General features: G+C 44.2%; 1 protein-coding gene across 1 annotated transcript; it reads left to right on the forward strand.

Moving 5' to 3' along the window:
• Nucleotides 1-3,292: 3,292 nt before the first annotated feature.
• LOC105052222 (mitochondrial import inner membrane translocase subunit Tim9) lies at nucleotides 3,293-6,380 on the forward strand. The gene is made up of 2 exons (XM_010932960.4): nucleotides 3,293-3,530; nucleotides 5,946-6,380. The coding sequence occupies exons 1-2, from the start codon at nucleotides 3,436-3,438 to the stop codon at nucleotides 6,130-6,132; spliced, it is 282 nt and encodes a 93-aa protein (XP_010931262.1). The 5' UTR covers nucleotides 3,293-3,435; the 3' UTR covers nucleotides 6,133-6,380.
• Nucleotides 6,381-23,553: the final 17,173 nt, after the last annotated feature.

Raw genomic sequence — 23,553 nt, forward strand, 5'->3', positions numbered from 1 at the left:
CATGTTCCGATTCCAATTCCATTGTTTGGTAGAGCTTCATGGGTTGGAATACCCATTCTCGAGGAGTACTCATTCCATTCCATAGAATGAAAATCTATTTCATTGAAGGACCTAAGGAATGGCATTCCATTCTATGGAATGAAATTGTTTTTTCTAAAATATCCTCTCACCACCCCCCCATCCCCCTAACGATATTCCCTTCCCTCATCGATGCTTGTGCCACCCTCTCCTCCAGTGGTCTTCCCTCTCCTCATTGGTGCTAGTGCCACCCCCCACCCTCTCCTCAACGGCCGTGCCCCCCCAAGTGCTCGTGCCACCCCCCATCCTATCTTCTCCATCGCAGCACGCCCCCCGCCCCTCTCCTCCCGCCCATGCGGCTCTGCCACCATGCCCCCTCCCTCGCCCACGGTGCGCCCACCACCTCCCCAACCCCATCTCTTCCTACATCTCCTTCACCTTTGGTGGTGCTCGCGACTTCCTGCACCCCACCACCTCCACCATCCGTGACTTCTCCGCACCACACTTTTTACTGCTATCACCTCTCATTCATCTTCCAAATATGAGAATACAAATTTTTGCATAACTCTATCAGTACAATCAAATAAAAGAATGAAAATGCTAATTTCATTTCTTCTTGAATTTCATTCTATTACTTATCTTATTCCATTTCTGCCTAATTTTATTCTAACGTACTAAACGTGACCGAATAGTAACATTCTAGTAACTTACTTTTAAAATTATACTTGAGCATTAAAAGGTAGAAGGCTGTACACGCTATACAAGGCAGTGCAGGGAATTTTAGTTCTTTCTTCGTTGGTAACCTTGGTTCTTTCAAATAAGCGCTGCCTTGCAGCTATTAGATGATTCAATCCTTTTGTCTTTCTCTCTTACATACGAACTAAACTAGTTAGAATACATATTTTTGTTTTATGATTTATTTTTATTCTATTAAAGAGAGTGCATGTGTAGGGGTGGGGTGCTTGATAGATGATAAAGTTGTCACGTAAGTCATATCTCATGATATTTGCATTATGTCAGTAGAGATCACTTCTCAAGCCTCCAAGAGATATGCCAAGAGAATTGATTTGCAACTAGCTCAAAATCTCAATTCACCTTGATATTATTTAAGCACGAGACCTCTCTAAAAGCTAAAGAAAATAAAGGTACATAGTTTGAGAAAAGAAATAGACCAATAACTTAGATGACGCGGAAAATATATGCTGTTTATAATTGTTTAGGAGTGAGGCATGCTTATTAATAAGAATCTCAATTAGCAGACACCAAATATGGTAATTTAAGAAACCAGCAATGGATAACATGCTTCCACACTGTATGTCCAATGTTAACCTGCTAATTTCTCTGCATCATGCACAGGCCCCGAGTATGTTATTTCCATTGTTTAGATTGTACGCTCTCAAGCTGCCTCCACAAAGATTGGATGGAAGATTCCAAGGGGCCAACACCACCAAAAGTATTAAACAGAATACTATATGCACTACCACCAAACAAAGTCTTACCATAGATGATGTATGAAGCCATGCTTCAAGGAGCCCTGTGTAAAAACTAAAAGCATGTGAGAGAGGATCCAATGTAGGCAGAAAATTGCTTGCTTGGTCTTGGAAAGGAGAGAGCCACTTTTGAAAGATTTAGCAGAAAAATCAAAAGATAGCATTGAAACCGCATCTTTGCTCTAACATGCATGATGTTGTGCGCGCGCGCGTGTTCTCTTGCATTTTTCAGACCCTAATATATACCCCTTTTTTCCTTTTTTGACCTCACTCTAATGTAGATTTTAACCAGAAAAAGTCAACACCCTCATGTTTCGAGCATGTTTGTGTTATTAGTCTTGGTGCAGTTGCTCAGATTTTTTACCTTAGCATTGTAGCGTGTCACGTAACATGCTCTCCAAAAAATGAGTTCAAACAAGTACTTAATATTGTAAAACACAACTTTGCATGTTGGAATGACAAGAGGTGATACAATTGTTGCACTATTCTTGCGAGCGGAGATTATATATTACTGGTGATAGAGCTTAGTTTGACCAAATTTAGTATTTATATATTCGATAATCCCATCTAAACTTTTTTAGCCTCTGAAGTCACCCTCAGGTACATCTTTTCTTCTTCATTTCTAATGGTTGACATGAAAAGAAACAGAAAACAAATGGGATTGGATTTTTATTTCTTTTAATAAAAAAGCTGGTGTCCAGCGATGGATTATAGATTACATTTGACTTTGTCATATTCAAAAGGTAATGGAATGAAGTACTTTTTATGAAAATAAAAGCATTCCCATATGATACAGGACTAATGCTTGGTTGGACCATGATTTGCAAAATATATCAAATTTCATCAAATAACTTGCTTGGTTGCACTCATAACGCACAAATACTATTAAATTGATCCTAATTGGACCAAAAGTTGCATGGCCTGTGCCCTTTGAAAGATTGATGGTTCTGATCGAAAAAAATACATGGTTAAGTGATACACAATCATCATCCCGGGGAATAAAGACTAGTCTATATATTTGTAACTAGGGTAAATATATTGTGATCATCATAAAATGTAAACGCAAACATTGGACTCATATAATTAACTTTAGTTATTGGAGCACCTGTGTACATGAAAAAACCACATGAAAATTAGGAAGGTCAGACAACTATATCATGAAAGAAAGTAAATTTTTGGTTGAGACACTATCCACTCCTTTATGCCATGCATTTTTCCTATCACTCCGTGACACCATATAGTTACCTATGAATAAGTTTAAGAAAATGAGGCAAGAACGATGAGAAAAAGGTGAAACAGAGATCTTTTAATACCTTACTCATTCAATATTTCATTTTCCATAATTTCATAAATAGACGAGGTAAGCACAATTCAATATGTGCCCTCCCTGATCTTTTCTAATTGGACTAACAAGAAAAAGTCAGTAAATTATTTTATCCTGTTTTATTTTTCTTTCATTAGGTATCTTTGGCTGAATCCAACATTTGGCTCAGCATTCGGTGGATGTTCCGTGGACCGATATGTCGGCTGTTCTACAAGATTTTAGAAATATTTTATTTTTTGATTTTGTTAAATATATTTATATGAAATGTTCATTTTTATTAAAAAATTCAAAATTTTCGGATAACCCCTCCTCTCCTCGTCCAATTAAAAATATATTAAAAAATACCGCTTCTCTTTTTAATAGCCGGCGCGATGAAGTCGGCGGTCGGCCTTAGTACATGCATGACCATGGGCCTACTGAAATGTCCAAGCCCAAGCGGTGACTAGATAGGCCTCAAGTTTCAGCCCGGACGTAACGCCGCCGATGGAAGCAAACGTATTGGCTAGGGTTTTCGTCTTTAAGAGCTTCCATTCCCGGTCGCCCTCAAAACCCTAGAAACCTATCCAGAAAGGAAGAGGGAGAGCGAACGAGGAGGAGGACGAGATGGACAAGAGCATGTTGGGAGATCTGGACTCGCTCCCTGAGGACGACAAGATGAGGATGTCCGCGATGATCGACCAGCTCCAGATCCGCGACAGGTCTTCTCTTCCTCCATCGATTCTTCCTTCCACTCGACTTATTGTTATTATTATTTTACATCTATTTCTGTATCTTTTTATTCTTTGAAATGTTTGGGTGTGTGACATTCTAGCATGATTACTGAAGCTTACAGAGCCGTCTTCTCATGAGACTCTTTTCATCCTGGTATCGTCGTTTGTGTCATTCTCCTTTTTTTGGTTTTCCCCGCACAAAAAAAGGCAGCGTTTGCCTTGGTTTTAATGAGTTAAAGAGGGATTTAAAGATTGAATTTTTCCGTTTAGTTAAGGTGGTTTCCGGCATAAAAGGGATCCCTTTAATAAATTATCGTGGATTAAAAAGATTGAAGTTTCGATTGTTGCCTCAAAGTTAGGCAAGAGACGTCCAGGGAAAAGAATTCCACTCATCAGCTGATTATTTGGTGTCGGCACTTAGCACAATATAATTGTTGAAATTTTATAGTGGTGACTGGTTCTAGTCATGGAGAGAAACTATGGTAATTAACTGATCACCGATCCAATAAAATCTTTAAAAGGCGAATGAAATATTGTGTACTAGAGGAGATAAGTTGCAATATCCATTCTGAAAAAAGCAAGAGGTTTTGTGAATTGCAATCATTACTTTAAAATTTAGCTCATAGACCATGTCACAAAGGAGATTGTTTTGACTTTGTTGCACTTCTCAGCTTGTGCATATTGTTTGTGCTGTGAGTATAAGCCCTTTACGTTCATTCTTTGTGCTTGTGTTGTCCTACGGGAACTACAAATTTCTTCTTCGACCTTCTTGTTATGTCATGTTCGTGTTTTCTGTAACAATCGCTAGAATTAGTATTCTCATGAGTTTCAACCATCAAAATAACAATTTATGCATGGAAGTCAATCACAAAGGATATTTTTATGTGTTTTTTGTTGCAAGAAAGACTCATATGAAAACCAATTTCTCCCTAAAAGCCAGTTGCCAGGGTGTTAAAATTGCAGGAATACTAAAGTTAGAAAGAGCAGTTAATTGGATTTTCTGGAACCTGAGTCATTTGCAGGGAAACTCACACCAAAGGAAAAGGAACATGAAAGTATTCTCGATGGAATACAAAAAGGGAGTTTCTTTAAATGTTTGGTTAACGATAATCAAGTGCTAATTGATAGATTTTTTTTGGGTCTATTGGTACCCTTGAGAGAAATTTCCATAGATAAGGTTTGTGATGTCTTTCTATGAAATGACTGTTAAGTTCTAATCATGTGAAATTGCAATTTGAACTCAAGAGGCCTAAAAGGCAATTTTTTGAACTTGGAAGCCATATTTCTAAGATTATTCAGGCAAAAGATACCATGGACTATATCGGATATATGTACATATATCACTTCTTATATTGGTCACTGCACTAGAAATTAATGTTGCAAGAAGACTGTGAACAAGCAATTGATAGGTCATCTATAAAAAGAGGATTATTTTTACTTAGTTCACTTATTAAGGTCCATGCACCATATGGCCATTTCAGTAGTTTTCTGGTCACCATTCCAATATTGCTGAATAAAGGAATGAAGCATCAACCGCCGGCGTTCCCCCCCACCCACCCCCTTTCCCTTCTCTTCTTGTCCTGACCGTTTCTATTAGGATATACATTGTTATGTTGTATAGGCACTTAATGTGGATTGCCTATGCTGAAATTCAGGGATTACTAGGTTTAGAGGTAGGATTGTTTTTTGGAAGATGTAAATAAACCTGGATAGTGCATTATGACACATGCCCAACACACAGGGTAGAAATAATTCGAGGTTAATTTCCCTACAGAACGTGACATTATATTTTTGTTGAACTATGTTACAACTCTAATGTCATATTGACTAGCTAAGCATAGGGATTGATTTAGTCAACGATATCTGTATAGCATACTTACTCTTCTGCTCTCCGACTGGAAGTGTCATCGTTAGCATTATATTTTTTGTTTAGCACAGTTGTGATTTTAAGTTCATTTTGACTAGGGGACATGAGTTGGCTTAATCAATGCTTTTTTCTTCTTCTTCTTCTCTCTTCTCAATCACCTGGTTTTGTGTTCCCAAATAGAAACTCATAGTAGATCATTTGTATAGTAATATGCTCGATCAGCATGGCTCGAGAACAAACACAAGGTGGCCCTGAAGCATGGATAGCAAACCAGTTTGTGGCATGGTTTGTTTCCTTCATGCTGCATAACTAGCATCTGAACATACTGCTTAACTGCATTGTCACCAAGCTAAATAACTCCACCAGTTTCTTCAACAAATTGGGTGATGGTTTTGAGGCCTCTATGAAGTGCACACAATAAGTACAGACAACTGCTGGTTCAATGTAACTACAAATAACTTTTGGTTAGATGACAAAAAAGGGCTGTTAGCCTGTTGCCAGTTGGGTTCCAACTAATTGTTGATGTTGTCTTGCAGTTTAAGAATGTATAATTCACTGGTAGAGAGATGCTTCTCTGATTGTGTAGAGACCTTTCGGCGCAAGTCTCTTGATAAGCAGGAAGAGGCGTGCGTCCGCCGATGTGCAGAGAAGTTTTTGAAGCACTCTATGAGGGTTGGAATGAGATTTGCAGAGCTCAACCAGGGTGCTGCCACCCAGGATTAGACCCCATTCATTTAAAAAGAACCAAGTCACTGTGATTCTGTGATTCTTTTGAGAAATCACTTCAGTTCCAATGCTGCGCTTATGATACCCATATTCTTTTGTAACAGATTTATTTTTCAATTGTTCTACCCTTGCCGGAGGGGGGATGAAGGAATTTTGATTTAGCTCAGAGGAGATTTGAGTGGTAAAACTATTGCAACAAGTTTTGGACTTTGCAGGTTCTATTTCCCCAAGTTCATTATGGTGAATTCTTAATGGTGGTATTCCTGATCCCTATTGTCTTGCACCAGCCACAAGAATGTTTATGAAGTATTATCCAGTGAGATAGGGGCTAATATGAAAATTTTCATCCTAAACATAAAAATATAAAAGAAAACTTAAGAATTAAGATTGCATTGCCTATTGTTTAAATATGAAGGGCTTGTTTGGCTCGTGAAAAATTGATTTTTAAAAATATGATGTCTAAAGAAATAATTTGGATATGTTTGACTCTAACCAAATAAAGAAATTTTTTAACTTCCTGTTGGCCACTTCTCCTCTCGACTTCCCGTAAACCAAACGAGTTCATGTATGAAAACTATTTTGGCATCAAAACTCTTTAAGCAACACACACTAAATGGTATTTTTTTAATTTCACTTATTTTATGTTTGTTCTCTGTTTTAAATACACCTTGGGGATTGGCATATTGTATTGAATGTATAGTTTGTGTGGTTGGCTGTCAGTTTTCACAATCTGTTTGCGGTGGTGGGACTTGCTGCGAAGCGCGTGGGCCGTATTACTTTGCCGTTGAGCTCATTGCCAACGGATGAGGGAAGCCGCCCACGTTGGTGTTGGTTATCCCTCCTCTACCAAATAGCCGGTGTGAGAAAACATTCACCGGGTTCCAAACTCTTTGTTTGTTTCCCTTTTTTTTTCCCCCCTTCTTCACCATCTTAATACCATCACTGACGTCGTGATATTGTTGGGAGCATAGAATATATATATATATATATATATATATATATATATATATATAATCTATTTATTTGTCACGCCTCCGATCTGAGATTTGCGAATCGAGAGTCGCGGCAACCGCCGCATACTTATGAAGAACTCTCTCCATAAGCATGCAAGGCATCTCATTACAATATCAATGCATCGCAGCGGAATAAATTCAAATAATTATTATTCAACTGTAATTCAAGTAATTAAATCAAATGTCTTACATCTAATAAAATTTTACTAAAACAATAAATCTAAGTTCAATGAAGTTGACAATGCTAAATCTCGCCTCTAAAAGCTCTGTCCCAATATTTCTTTTCATGCTCGAAATTAATTGTCTGAATCTGAAAAATAGAAAGAAAGGTAATGAGCTAAACAGCCCAGTAAGTAACAAATATCTTAACCAGACATTTCAGATATTATATAATTTTCAGAAATAATGCTGTAATTAAACATAAAAATATATTTCATGCTGATTTAATGCAAATCCAATAATTTCAAATATTCACATATAACATAATCATAAATCCGATTCGATTCAAAACACTCGTAACTCAACAGCCTCGACTATGACCAACATTTAACCCCCATTGGCGGGGTCCACAGAATACCAGCGCACAACCCCCACTGGCAGGGTCCACAAATACCAGCGCACAACCCCCACTGGCAGGGTCCACAAAGTACCAACGTATAATCCCCATTGGCGGGGCCCACTGAAACATAGTTAGGCTGAGAGCATAAATCCGATCTATATCAAAACACTTAGTACCACAATATATATCATAATCTTTCACTAAATATGTGCATAAATCGATATACCATAACATTTCAAAAGCACTTTTCTTTCAAAACATAATTTCATAAATCATGCATAATTTCAGAGAATAATTATTTATTTTCAGAATAAATATGGAATATCTCGAGAAGATGATATATTACTTACCTTTCACGGAGCACTGAACGAATAGATCGACTAACTTCTAGGTGATTCTTCCGTGCCTATTATCCAAAATTATATTTTTACATTAATTTAATTCAAAATTAAATCTAACAAATCCCAAAATTAAAATCTCGCTTAAAATCAGACTCGTCTCTAAACTCGATCAGAATCATCAGATGAAGCCTTCCCCTATGCTAATCCTAGAAGGATAATTTTAGAGAGAAAAATCCATCAAGAGAGAGAGAAACAAGCTAGAGAGAGAAAATTCTAGAGAGAGAAAGTAGAGAGAGAAAGTTCAATTCCAGAGAGAGAAAGTCAGGGTTCAGTCTGAAAGAAGAGAGAGAAGAGAGAGAAACTCTCTCTCTCATCATTTTTTTTATTTTTTATTTTATTTATTTACTTATTTATATATATATATATAAGTATATATATATATTTACATATATATATATATATATTGTTATTATTATTATTATTATATTTATTCTTTTCTTCTTTTTTTTTTTTGCTTTTCTTTTTCTTTTCTTTTTTTTTTCTTCTTTTCTTTTCTCTTTTCTTTTCTTTTTCTTCTTTTTTTCTTCTTTTCTTTTCTTTTTCTTTTCTTTTCTTTTTCTTCTTCTTCTTCTTCTTCTTCTTTTTCCTTGGTTCCTTCCAGGCCGAACAGGGGACGGTGGGGGCTCTCCAGCCTTGACCGGCCGTTCGGGCCATGGCCGAGGCCAGCTGCCGACGGGGGCCACTCCCCCGGTCACGGAGGAGACATGGCCGGCGATCAATTCCGATCGCCGGCGCCGGAAAATCCAAAGAAAAAAGCTCAAAAACAGGGTTTCTTTTCCGATCGAAAATCGGTGACTTTCGTTGCCGGCAGCCGCGCACAATGCACGGGGAGGAAGGAGAAGAAAGAGGGGAAGAAGAGGGAAACTTACCTCAGCCTCCGGAGACCTCGCCGGCGAGCAATACGGCGAGAAATCGGACGGTGTCCGCGGCTCTAATTCGAGGAAATCGGAGAGGAAAAGAGGGGGAGGAGGCCAATGATCGGTCTCAAGAGGGAGGGGGTATTCTTATAGAGGACCCTAGGACTCCGAGGGGTCCTAGGAGTCCTGATTTTCTTGGATTTCGCCGGAGAAGAAAACTCCTATCGGGAGTCTTCTTCCCGATTTTGCATCCCCTGTTTTAATTTTTTTTTTTTTTGGGCTTTGATCTGCTGGCTGGGCTGGGCTTGGTTGGGCTATCACATTCTTCACCCCTAAAAAGAAATTTCGTCCTCGAAATTTTTCATACCTGTCACCATTGTATTGGAAGCCTGTGGATTCTGTTGAGTAAGCGCATAAACTCTTCCCTGGGTTTTAGAAATCTGTCCGCCACCCTTATGTTGTCCTTCATGAGTTCTTTGGCCAACTTGATTTTCAGCATTTAGCGGGCAGCTAGCAATTTTATGATCCTTCTGTCTACATTTGAAACAAGCACCGGTATTCCAATAGCAATCCTTGTCTGCATGATTTTTGCCACATCTGGAGCACGGCTCACCATCAATCTGTTGAGTCTTATTGTCTACTGCTCCCTTAGCTGATCTTTTGATGTTTTTATTATTCTGCCCTTGTGTACATTTGATTGTGCTCTCTTTCTTTGCTTTCTTTCCCTTTCCATGCGTTCTTCATTGACTTCCCTTTCAATTATCAGCGATTTGTTTACCACATCTGCATAAGTTGTCAATTCATATGGAACCACTTGTTTTTGAATCTCAGTTCTCAGTCCCATCTCAAACTTGTGAACACGTTCTTGCTCACCATCCCGTGGTTGTGATGTCTCTCTTGCAATTCCTTGAGTAGTTCTTGTCATTCTACGGGAAGGCATGGTAACCTTGTAGTAGTAAAACCTTATTAGATTCATTTATCTATTTGTTAGGATGGGTTATTATGATGCTCATATTCTAACGTCCCAATATTCCTAATGTTTACCCACTTACACTCATACTATGTCAAATTCTATGTGTCATAATTTATCCACTTATGCTCTGATACCATATTAATTGTCACGCCCCCGACCTGAGATTTACGAATCGAGGGTCGCGGCAACCGTCGCATACTTATGAAGAACTCTCTCCATAAGCATGCAAGGCATCTCATTACAATATCAATGCATCGCAGCGGAATAAATTCAAATAATTATTATTCAACTGTAATTCAAGTAATTAAATCAAATGTCTTACATCTAATAAAATTTTACTAAAACAATAAATCTAAGTTCAATGAAGTTGACAATGCTAAATCTCGCCTCTAAAAGCTCTGTCCCAATATTTCTTTCCATGCTCGAAATTAATTGTCTGAATCTGAAAAATAGAAAGAAAGGTAATGAGCTAGACAGCCCAGTAAGTAACAAATATCTTAACCAGACATTTCAGATATTATATAATTTTCAGGAATAATACTGCAATTAAACATAAAAATATATTTCATGCTGATTTAATGCAAATCCAATAATTTCAAATATTCACATATAACATAATCATAAATCCGATTCGATTCAAAATACTCGTAACTCAACAGCCTCGACTATGACCAATATTTAACCCCCATTGGCGGGTCCACAGAATACCAGCGCACAACCCCCACTGGCAGGGTCCAGAAATACCAGCGCACAACCCCCACTGGCAGGATCCACAAATACCAGCGCACAACCCCCACTGACAGGGTCCACAAAGTACCAACGTATAATCCCCATTGGCGGGGCCCACTGAAACATAGTTAGGCTGAGAGCATAAATCCGATCTATATCAAAACACTTAGTACCACAATATATATCATAATCTTTCACTAAACATGTGCATAAATCGATATACCATAACATTTCAAAAGCACTTTTCTTTCAAAATATAATTTCATAAATCATGCATAATTTCAGAGAATAATTATTTATTTTCAGAATAAATATGGAATATCTCGAGAAGATGATTCATTACTTACCTTTCACGGAGCACTGAACGAATAGATCGACTAACTTCTAGGAGATTCTTCCGTGCCTATTATCCAAAATTATATTTTTATATTAATTTAATTCAAAATTAAATCTAACAAATTTCAAAATTAAAATCTCGCTTAAAATCAGACTCGTCTCTAAACTCGATCAGAATCATCAGATGAAGCCTTCCAGCCTTCCCCTATGCTAATCCTAGAAGGATAATTTTAGAGAGAGAAATCCATCAAGAGAGAGAGAAACAAGCTAGAGAGAGAAAATTCTAGAGAGAGAAAGTAGAGAGAGAAAGTCCAATTTCAGAGAGAGAAAGTCAGGGTTCAGTCTGAAAGAAGAGAGAGAAGAGAGAGAAACTCTCTCTCTCATCATTTTTTTTTATTTTTTATTTTATTTATTTACTTATTTATATATATATATATAAGTATATATATATATATATTTACATATATATATATATATATATATTTTGTTATTATTATTATTATTATATTTATTCTTTTCCTTTTTTTTTTTGCTTTTCTTTTTCTTTTTCTTTTCTTTTTTTTTTCTTCTTTTCTTTTCTCTTTTCTTTTCTTTTTCTTCTTTTTTTCTTCTTTTCTTTTCTTTTTCTTTTCTTTTTCTTCTTCTTCTTCTTCTTCTTCTTTTTCCTTGGTTCCTTCCAGGCCGAACAGGGGACGGTGGGGGTTCTCCGACCTTGACCGGCCGTTCGGGCCACGGCCGCCACGACGGAGGCCGGCGGCCGACGGGGGCCACTCCCCCAGTCACGGAGGAGACATGGCCGGCGATCAATTTCGATCGCCGGCGCCGGAAAATTCAAAGAAAAAAGCTCAAAAACAGGGTTTCTTTCCCGATCGAAAATCGGTGACTTTCGTCGCCGGTAGCCGCGCACAATGCACGGGGAGGAAGGAGAAGAAAGAGGGAAAGAAGAGGGAAACTTACCTCAGCCTCCGGAGACCTCGCCGGCGAGCAATACGGCGAGAAATCGGACGGTGTCCGCGGCTCTAATTCGAGGAAATCGGAGAGGAAAAGAGGGGGAGGAGGCCAATGATCGGTCTCAAGAGGGAGGGGGTATTCTTATAGAGGACCCTAGGACTCCGAGGGGTCCTAGGAGTCCTGATTTTCTTGGGTTTCGCCGGAGAAGAAGACTCCTATCGGGAGTCTTCTTCCCGATTTTGCATCCCCTGTTTTATTTTTTTTTATTTTTTTTTTTGGGCTTTGATCTGCTGGCTGGGCTGGACTTGGTTGGGCTATCACATTATTATTTATTAAATTATGATATTAAATATGGATTATTCGGATTTCAATAAGTTGAAGTATTCAGGTACACAATTGGTGTAGTAAATATTTTAAAGATTAAAATTATATAATATCATGATTAAATTAATTTTTTTAAAAAAAATAAATCCTCTCCGTGGGCCATCAAAGGTAGAGGTGGCATGGAGAAGTTGCATCCGGGGTAGGGTGGGGATTGTGGGCACACGTTGGGCGCCAGGGGGAAAGGTGGGGGGGATGCTGGGTTGTTGTGCTGGTGCGGAGAAGCCGCAGTGGGGGTAGGCATAGAGCAGCCATGTGGTAGGGATTGTGGGTGCGTGCCGGGCACTGGGTGGGGGTGGTGCGGGGGGGGGATGGTGGTGCGCAGAGAAGCTATGGGCCATTGTGGCAGTTGAGGGGTATTGTGGTAGTACAAAGAAGCTGCGGTGGGGGCGAGAGTAGAGCAGCTGTAGGCACCGAAGGTTGGGAGGTGCAGAGTAACCATGGGTGCTAGATGTGGGGGCGTGTAGAGATGCGGGCGTTGGAGGGATTTGGGGACCAAGAGCAGAGGTGGCATGGGCCACCAGGGGGGTTGGGGGGCTGGTGGATCGAAGGGGGCGTGGGCTGCAAGGGATGGTTGTGGTGCGCAGAGGAGCAGCAGAGACATGGGTGGTGGCATGGAAAAGGCACAGGGGTCAGGTGGTGGCACAGAGGAACCGTGGGTGGCACCGACAACAGTGGGGGGCCTGGGCGTAGTAAAGCCACAGGAAAGAAGAAAAAAATAAAATATTATTTTTGAAAAAATAATAAAATATATAAAAATGATAATATGTAATACCTAAAATATCCTCTATAATAAGGCAACCATGATCCCCACGATGTGAAAATTTTTCGAACAGTTGTCATATTACGCAAAATCTGTCTCAAGTCTCGCATAATCATGCCAGCCCACCTGCCAATCATGGCTTCAACCTCTGTTTATAAAAGGAGATAAAAAGAGGGACCCTAGGTAGACAAATTTTTTCAAGCCCCACCCTCCTCTATCTGTTGGTTTTACTAGCTGACTTGAGTGTCGAAGGGTCCCTATTAAAATAGTTTTCGGTCTGGACTTTTGTTGGTACACCATCCAAAGATCCTATTCACACCTGCAACTCCAGTGAATCTGGCGTCAACGAACTTTAACACCAACAGATTGATGCTAGAGGAAGGGTTCATCCTAAACAGAGGAGTGCAAGTCTAGGACAATATCACCATGCCACCAAAGAGAACAGCAACTTCTTGCCAAGCACGATCCCACAATACCGACGCAGCAGCCTTGCAGCAAGAGAAGAATCATGCCAACCAATCGGCCCTGCCACCTCCGATGGGAGTCTCGACTCCCCCGCCTGCAGCAATCACAATGGATCAGTCAATCTACTTTTTCAGCAGGTTCAAAATCTGATGGCAGTGGTCCAAGCAATCCAGGCCGCTTTCGCACTACCTTCTACGGGATAGGCACAGTCATCTGCGGTGTAGATGGTTCCTCCGCCACCTTCTGTGGTACGATCTGTATCGGATCCATCTCCAGCGGACTTTCAGCCTGCGGCAGTGCTACCTCATGCCGAAATAGTTCCACCACATCCACCTGAGCAGTCCCGAATCCCGAAAAGACATGCTGCTCACCAACGTCGCCCTAGAAGCTTAGATCTAAAAAGGCGACGCTCCCTTAGCCTCCAATCGGGGTATGATTCCAACTTGGATCATCAGTCTCCTCATCAATCAGTAACTCGTGCCGCTCGGGTGTTCAGAATTGCATCCTAAAGCCAATTATTTGATGATTGCATTAATTATAAATGTAAATAAATTGATCAATAATAAAAATTATTTGACCTTTTTTATCACAAGGTTACATCTTTAAACGAACTTCTATGTTGTGATGAAGTCCTTAGGATTACTTTGATCGATAAAAAAAGATTTATCGTGTAGTTCTTAAACTGGTTTGCGATCAAACGATACGCTATTATTAGGACGATAATGATATCAAGTGTAGATCATTGTGTGCCATATGCGTTGGTTATCCTTATAACCAAATAGTGGTAGACACTGATATGGCATGCAGATGAGATGTAGGAGTATATTATTATGGAATGTGACCAACTGTAGAGCACTCTGCTGTCAAGAGTAACTTGCAAAGAATATGGGTATAAGTGTCCTTCCGACTTGAGATCACCATGGTGACTTGCAAGCAACTCACTATACTTTGGTGTCAGACTAACTGAGTTTCTAATTCAGTGATGGAAGATTTTTGGATGCAGTCAAGTACTTATCAAGTCGGTGCATGAGTCAAGATGGGATTGATCCCTCTGAATTAGTAGAAGTTAATGTATCAATATATTTTAATTTAGCAAAATCTGGACCCGGATAATCCATGTGATGGATTTAAAAGATTAAAATATAATATGGATGACTTATCTAGGATTGACAGTTAAATCCTAGATCGTCCTCGAGTATTAGAATCGAAGGAATGAATTATACGGTAACCATACGTCAATAGGTTCTTGAATGTTACTTTGCTATCATTCGACCTATCCGGATGTTGGGTCACCATTGCTAGATGGTTACATCGATTAGTTCAGAAATTTATTTCTGTGCTATTGGTTTAGGTTCGAACCTATGGAGTCACACTCAAAAAAAATTTCTGACTGATCATGTAGTTGATCAACAATTAAAAATCATTCAAGGGCTTAATCATTAATTCGATTGATAATTAATCTTGTGCAAAAGTTGTAATAAATTTATTCATCAAGTGTTAGTGAATTAATGAAAGATTAATTAGCGATTAGATTGCTGATTAGCTCAATTTGATTGTGCAAAGAAGATTAAATAAAATCTAATTAAATTGGATTCAATTAGGTTTGACCCGATTAGACTATAAGATGACCTAATTGCTAAGGAAGAATTATCCCTGATTTGATCATGACTTTGGTTCAATCAATTTTTAATTCGATTAAGATTTGATTAAAAATTTATCAACCTATTTAGATTAGATTTTATCTATTTTATTTGGGTTAAACCAGATGTGATTTAGTTTGGATTCAAATAAGGAAACAAAGAGTCCATAAGAGAATGGACTCTTCTTCCCTTGTGCATCAAACTTTGCATGCAATTCTTCCTTATGCACAAAATTGTTTTGCATGAAATTTTTTCATGCCAAAGAATCCTTTCTCTTCTCTATCTCACATCCAAATTTGGTTAAAATTTGATTTTATTTGGTATGTTTAAATCTGATTTGAATTGGATACTGTTGGTGCAAAAATTCGCCTGCGTCGGAGAAGCTGGAGTCGAGGGAGTCGCGGTCGCCGTCGGGACCTGCAAAAGAAGTCTAAATCGGAGGTGGGGTTGCTCCGGCAAGATCCTCCGACGCTCAAGTCAGTTCTCTACCTCAACAAGAATGGAGTGCTCGAACGAAAGTTTTAGCAGAGTTTCTAGGTAAAAATAAGAGCTTAGAGAATAACGTATCTGGGGTCCCCTTTTTATAGGCGGAGGGAGCAACAGACTGATAGCGATGTTTGTAACCGTCTGGCAGTCGGCTGCCCATGGTCAGGAGGAGTTTGTTGCGAAGAGTAGTGGAGTGGAATCATGGCTATCACCGGGACATGCCACGTGGAGTCTGTCGCAGGGAGTGGAGCGACGTCCGTTGTCGCGACTTGCCAGAGGATAGAGGAATCGTGCGGTATCCGTCGCAGGAAGTGGAGTAGGATCGTGACCATTATTGTGGTCTGCCAGGGAGTGATGGAGCCGCGTGGAATCCATCACAGGAAGTGGAGCAGAGTCGTGGCCGTTGCTGTGGCCTGCTAGAGGGTCCAGGCCTGTCGTTCGAAGTCCGACTGGAGTGTCTGGCGGAGAGAGGTGGCTAGTTACCCATCTGAGAGGAGCTCAGAGTTCGGCTCTCGTAGGAGTCCGGACGAAGTCTTCTTTCAGTCGAAGTCGGGGACGAGGTCCGACTTCCGTGGGAGTCCGGACGGAGTCTTCCCGCAGCTGAAGTCGGAGACGAGATCTAGCTCTCGTAGGAGCCCGGGCGAAGTCTACCTGCAATCAAAGTCAGGGGTGAAGTCCGGCTCCCTTAGGAGTCCGGACGAAGTTTACCAGCAGTCGAGGTCGAGGACGGAGCCCGGCTCCCGTAGGAGTCCGGGCGAAGCCTTCCAGCAGTTGAGGTCGGGGACGAAGTTCGGACGGAGTCTTCCTGCGGTCGGAGTCGGAGACGAGATCTGGCTCCTGTAGGAGTCCGGGCTGAGTCTTCCTGCAATTGGAGTTGGGGGCGAAGTCCGGCTCCCGTAGGAGTCTGGACGAAGTCTACCTGTAATTGGAGTTGTGGGTGAAGTCCGACTCCCGTAAGAGTCCGGACGAAGTTTACCTATAAGTGAAGTCGTGGGCGGAGCCCGGCTCCTGTAGGAGTCCGGACGAAGTCTGCAGGTGAAGTCATGGGCGGAGTCTGGCTCTCGTAGGAGCTCGGGCGAAGTTTGCAGGTGAAGTCGTGGGCGGAGTCCGGCTCCCGTAGGAGTCCAGACGAAGTCTGCCTGCAGTCGGAGTTGGAGACGAGGTCCGGCTCCCGTAGGAGTCCGGGCAGAGTCTTCCTGCAACCAGAGTTGGGGACGACGTCCGGCTCCCGTAGGAGTCCGGGCAGAGTCTTCCTGCAACCAGAGTTGGAGATGAGGTCCGGCTCCCGTAGGAGTCCGGGCTGAGTCTTCCTGCAATTAGAGTTGGGGGCGAAGTTCGGCTCCCGTAGGAGTCCGAATGAAGTCTACCTGCAATTGAAGTTGTGGGTGAAGTCCGGCTCCCATAGGAGTTCGGACGAAGTTTACCTGTAAGTGAAGTCGTGGGTGGAGCCCGGCTCCCGTAGGAGTCCGGACGAAGTCTGTAGGTGAAGTCATGGGCGGAGTCCGGCTTCCGTAGGAGTCCGGGCGAAGTCTGCAGGTGAAGTCGTGGGCAGAGTCCGGCTCCCGTAGGAGCCCGAACGAAGTCTGCAGGTGAAGTCGTGGGCGGAGTCCGGCTTCCGTAGGAGTCCGGGCGAAGTCTACCTGCAATTAAAGTCAGGAGCGAAGTCCGGCTCCCTTAGGAGTCCGGATGAAGTTTATCAGCAGTTGAGGTCGGGGACGGAGCCCGGCTCCCGTAGGAGTCCGGGCGAAGCCTTCCAGTAGTTGAGGTCAGGGACAGAGCCCGGCTCCCGTAGGAGTCCGGGCGAAGCCTTCTAGTAGTTGAGGTCGGGGATGGAGCCCGGCTCCCGTAGGAGTCCGGGCGAAGCCTTCCAGCAGTTGAGGTCGGGGACGGAGTTCGGCTCCCATAGGAGTCCGGACGAAGTCTTCCTGCGGTCGGTCGACCACCGCCGAACTTGGGTGGAATCCGCCCATCGTGGTGAGTCAGGTCAACGTTGGTGGGGGTTCATCCGTTGGCAGAACTTGGAAATGTTGCGGAGGCTCGGCCGCCAGAGAGGTTCGGCGAGGTGTCGTCGGAGGTCTGACGTCAGTAGATTCCCCAGAGGGTCGCCCCTATCACGAACTTCGGCTAGAAGGTATTTTATACCCAACACCAGTCTCCCTACTTTCGAGTTCGAATTTCGAATGAAGTACAGAGAAATTTTTGCAGCCGAAGTTGTCCCCTTGAATCCTGTGCGCGATCGCCCCCAGATATTTTGGCATTAAATGCGTGCGTGCTGGAGTCTTTTCGAATCAGGGCGATTCGAAGGGACCTTTCGGAATTTTTGCTGGTACGTTGGCCCAGGTACGATGCAGTAATGGCTATGTCAGCTGTCAGCCACTTTTAGCCACCTGCCGTGGCGAGTGGGACACGTGGCGAACGTGGGTCGGCCTGGAGGGATTCGCGATCATTATGGCGCCGGATCCCAGGGTCTATTTAAACCCGCCCTTCTGCCTTTAGGGGCCCTATTCTGCCTGAAAGTTCTATCGGTGCCCGCCTTTTCTTCGAGAGCCCTGACCCTCCTTGACGTCTACCTTGGCCCTAGGCGACCTTCGAGTCATCCCTGTCCTCGCACCTTCTGCATCCTTCGGAGCGACTTAGGTTAGTCCCGGAACTTTGTTCCCCTTCTTGCCATTCGGGTGCCCCTTTTCCTCCATCTTTCTCCTGTCGCCCTCCTTTGGTTTGGTTCTCCGTAAACCTTTCGCCTCTTGTTCTGCCTGATTTCTCCGAGATTTTTAGGGTCCTCATTTGAAATGTCTTCCGGCACCTCCGTCTCTAGCGATTCCGGGAGTTCGTCTGCCTCAGCCCCCCAGGACCCCCGCACTGTAGACGAACCCACATCTGGGCTGGGCTTCGTCAGGTTTTTGCGCCGGATGCCATTCCCTGCTCTCTGACTCTGGATGAACTCCTACTGATAAGGGTTCAGTATGGAGTTCCTCCGGAGTACGATCTGGAGCTTCCTGGTCCCTCCGACCGGGCTAGCACTCCCCCACCCGATCATTTCTGCCTATATCAGGAGGCCTTCCATGCCGGACTCCGGCTTTCGCTTTCGTCTTTCGTTGTTGCCCTCTTCCGTTTCTTGGATATTTCTTTAGCTTCAGTGGCGCCGAATTCCTTTAGGTTTTTGATAGGGTTTCTCTCCCTTTGCCACGTAGTCGAGGTTCAGCCATCCCTCTCTTTGTTTAGGCATTTCTATATCTTCAAGCGTCATCCCTCGACAAAGGACTGGTGGTATTTCTCCCCCCAGTTTGGCAATAAGGGGTTGCTGAAAGGTGCTCCCTCTTCAATCCACAACTGGAAGGGGAAGTACCTCTTCGTCCACTGCCCAACTTTGAGGCTGGGCTTGCCCCCTTGAGGCTCTCTGAGGGACTCTGTCCGTCGGGCCCCCAGTCTGGGGGAGGATGACCTTCAAGCCGCCCGGAAGCTTCTTGGCTATTCTGCTCCTTCCCTTCCCAACCTTCTGAAGAAGCAGTTTTTGTTCAACATCGGCTTGAATCCCCAGGATCCTGCGAGTATTTCATCTTTTCTTTCCTCTTCTTTTCTCCCGTCCTTCTTCTTTTTCTCTTCTTTTTTTCTTTCTCTTTTTTTTTTCTTTTTTTTTTTGCGTGTCACTTTTTCCTTTTTCACCCCATCACCAATTTTTGATTGATTTTTTTTTTTTTTAGGAATGGATGCCAAAGCAGCACGGATGCTCACCAAGGGCCTCAAGGCCCACAAAAGAAAAGGCATCGCGGCCTCCGGATCAGCAAAGAAGGCCAGAACAGAGGAGACGAGCTCGGTTGCGCCTGCCCAGGCGGCCTTCGCAGTCGAAGTCCCTTTGGATGCCGAACCTCTGGCTCCCTGGGCTTCTTCTAGGAGTCCCCCCACTGAGATTCTCGTTCCGGGGGTCCGTCCCGCAGAGGTGCCCGGGGTCGAGAGGGGGAGGAGAAGGAAGTCGGTGGCCTACAGGATAAGTGGCCGCCGGGTCGCCATCGAAGAATCCCACAGTTCTGAAGAAGAGCCGGAGAATCCCTTCAATGATAGGGACTTGATCAAGCGGTTGATCGACGGCTGTATTCTGCCCGAAGTCATCGAGAGGATTGATCGCACCGATCCTGAGCAGCGGATTTGAGACTCCCTAGGGTCCTTTCTCGAGGTAAATAAATCTTCATTTAATTGACTTTTCGATCCTTGTTCTGATCCCCTAGCCGCCCTTGCAGATTGGGCACTAGCTCCTTGCCAATATCAAGGCGATGAACCGGGCGAGGAGGGACTCCATCCAGGCAGAGGAGCAGCGTCGTCGGGCTGAAGTCGCTTGCCTCAAAGAAAAGGCCACCGAAGTAGTTACCCTCCAAGAGACCCTGGAGAAAGAAAAGCAGGCCCGGGAGGAAGAGAAGCAGACCTCGGAGGAGACGGTGAGGAAGGCAGAGGCCGAGGTCGCAAATTTGGCGGAGCAGATTCCGATCCTGGTCTCGGAGGCCAAGGTTCTTGCGGTGGAGGAGTTCAAGGCCTCTGCGAAGATGAGGGATCTGAACGTCAGATTCGGCCAAAAGGTATTCATCAAGGGATTCGAGCTCTGCCAGGATAAGGTGGCCAGAAAATTTCTCGAGCTCGATCTCAGCTTCTTGGGCGAAGAGTCTGAAGATGAGGCCGGTCCCTCTCCCGCTGCTACTGCTGCCGCAGCCCCCCTTCCAGGGACACCGAGCTCCCCAACTCCTACTGCAGAGGTCTGAGACCTCCGACCTTGTATTTTTCTTTTACTGCAATTTTTCCTTTCCTTTTTGTCTTTAAGAAATATTCAATCAATAAAGTTGAGTTTCTCCTTGTGGATGGCTTTTCCACTCTTCTCCACTCTTCCTTTCCCTTTTTATTTTTCTTTCTGCAATGAGACTCGCCTTGACGCTTTTGTCTCCCGATGGCAGTATCCTGACGAAGTGCTTCCCTTGCCCCAGGGGATTCCACTGAAGTTCACGATCCAACGTCTGAAGAAGAAAGTTCTTCATTTGACGAAAAGGTCAAAGAAGATGGAAGGCGAGCTCCGCAGGTTGAGGAAGGGTCACTCTGAAGCCACCGCGGAGGCCACCCACTTCCGAAACCTCCATGTGAAGGGGATCATAGAGTACAGCCAGAGAAAGGCGAACTTCGAGAGGGAGCTCGAGGAACACAGGAAGTGTGCTAGTGATCAAATTTGGGCTCAAGCTGCCAAGATCAGTTTCCTCTGAGTGGAGCTGTCGGCTGCACAGGAGAGGATTAGCCAGTTGGAAGGAAGCTCATCCTGGCTTTTGACTCGGGCCGACAGCGATCGAAAATGATCGAAGAAGGTCTTCGACCTCCAGCAACAGCTCCAGGATGCCGAAGCGAGCTATGATGCATACCGGGCCGGCTGGCGCAAGCAGGTGGACGAATACAAAGGGAGGCTCAGGATGGCGACCGACGAAGTTGCCCGCCTTCAAAGGCAGCTAGCTGGAGGGGCTCAGCTTGCTTCCGCTCAGGATTCCAGCGAACTCCAATCCCAGAGAAGAACCGCAGAAGAGCTATCTGTCGCCCTTGGGGAGGGGAAGGCCGAGCTGCAGCAATTGAAGATCCAACTGGTATGCGAGCAGCAGGCCGTCAAGGATGCGGAGGCAGAATTCGAGGTCCTGAGAAAAAGGCATCGAGAGGCGGAGAACGAAAGCCAGCGATTTCACCAAAGATACATGGAGATATTAATGAGAGAGAGGGAATTAGAAGCAGAAGTCGAAAGTTTAAGGCGCTCTCTGGCAAGGGTCGAAGCCGAAAGTTCGAGGTCGGAGGAAGCCGGGCCCCCTTAGGACTCTTTTTGTCCTTTGTTCCTCTAAGTATCTTCTTTTGTCGCTTGTCCGTTTATCGTCGCCGTTGTTGCTGTCGTTGTTGTTTTTGTTGTTTTTCTTCTTCGGGCTTTCAGGCTCTGTAACGCATATTTTGCTAATGAAATGAAAAGATCTTTGCCATCTTACCCGTATATCGCGTTGAACTGTCGTGTGCCGGACTTCTTTCATTTTTGTCCCGCGTGATGTCGATGTTGTTCGAGGATTTCCTGTTCATCTGTGTATTAGGTCATCATTGCCGAGTTTTCGGTTTGGCGTCAACGCCGCTTGGAGGTTCCTGGTCATCGCCGTGTCAGTTTGCCTTTCATTTGCGACCATAGATCTTTCTCTCTCTTCCTCCCTCTTCATAGAGATGAGGTCCCTTGTACTTTTAATGTAGTTCGGCCTCTATTTTTCGCTGGGGTAGAGGGTCACGATGGCATAGAGGGGTCGTCGCGAAAGTTTTCTTTTTCTTGCCGGGTCTCGAACGGTCAGACCTTAGTCAGTGTCGCGACGAGGTTCTTCCCCTGTTTCTGATGTGGCGGTTTCAGCTCAGGTTAGGACGAGATTCTTCTTCTGTTCCTAACGAGACTGCTGGGGGCACATATGGGCACTGTATGACCTCTCCTCCCACCTGGTCTGAGTGTGATCGGGCCTTTGACTTTACTCATGTTAGGGCGAGGTTCTCCTCCTGTCCCTAACATGGCTGTGGGGGCATATGTGGGCACTGTTTGGCCTCTCCCCCCATCCGGTCTAAGAGGAACCGGGCCTTCAACTTTGCTCATGTTAGGATGAGGTTCTCCTCCTGTTCCTAACATGACTGTGGGGGCACATTAGGGCATTGTAGGGCCTCTCCCCCCATCCGGTCTAAAAGAATCGGGCCTTTGACTTGGCTCATGTTAGGACGAGGTTCTCCTCCTGTTCCTAACATGGCTGTGGGGGCACATTAGGGCGTTGTAGGGCCTCTCCCCCCATCCGGTCTAAAAGAATCGGGCCTTTGACTTGGCTCATGTTAGGACGAGGTTCTCCTCCTGTTCCTAACATGGCCGTGGGGGACACATAAGGGCCGTTACATGGGCCTCTCCCTCGATCCGATCTTGAAATAATCGGACTTTCATTTTGCTTATGTTAGGACGAGGTTCTCTCCCTGTTCCTAACATGACCTTGTTTTGATTGTTTGAAGGGGTTATCCCCAGTCGTAACAAGTCCATGCCGAAAGGGAAAGACATGCAAAGTCGAAAGGAATTTTGATTCAAAGCAAAGTCGTTAGTAATACATTTACAGGTTTTTCAAGTCCCATGGTCGTGGAAGGTCTGCTCCCTCTTGAGGTCCTCCGGCGATGGAGTTGATGATCCCGATTGGAGGCCGATCTCTGGACTGCTCTTCCCTCCTTGGCGGCTCAGGCTGCGACAGGGCCCTTGGCCGATCTTCTCTACCCTCAGGCCGGCATCGAATGAATCTGTCGAGCCGACCTCATCGGATGAGCTCCTCGATCTCATCTCGAAGCTGGATGCATTCCTCCGTGTCGTGGCCGTGGTCATGATGGTAGAGGCAGAACTTGTTCGGATTGCACTTTTCGGGGTGCATGCACATCCTCTCTGGCCTAGGGAGCTGCTCTCTGACCTCCATCAGCTCCTAGGTTTTCGATGCGTTGAGGGGGGCATAGTTACAGAATCTTCCTGGGGGAGAACCTTGCCGAGCCCGACGATCCGGGCTTCCCTACCTGTGTACCCGGGGAGGAGTCTGGACACGCTTGTGCCCGGGAGGAGTTCGAGAATGTGGCCGAGCTTCTCTCGGCCCTTTTTCGACTGCGGGCTTACTCGAGTCTCCCGCCTGGCGCTCTCTCGCGGTCTCCTCATCCTTCATTTTAAAGGCTTCTTCCGCTCGGGCGTATCCTTCGGCCCGAGCCAATAGGTCAGCAAAATTCCTGGGGTACTTCTTCTCCAGGAAGAACAAAAGGTCATTCTTCTGAAGGCCGCCCTTCTAAGCAGCCATCGCTACCGACTGGTCCAAGTTTCGGACCT

The sequence above is a fragment of the Elaeis guineensis genome, chromosome 10, assembly GCF_000442705.2.
Source record: "Elaeis guineensis isolate ETL-2024a chromosome 10, EG11, whole genome shotgun sequence".
Classification (NCBI taxonomy): Eukaryota; Viridiplantae; Streptophyta; class Magnoliopsida; order Arecales; family Arecaceae; genus Elaeis; species Elaeis guineensis.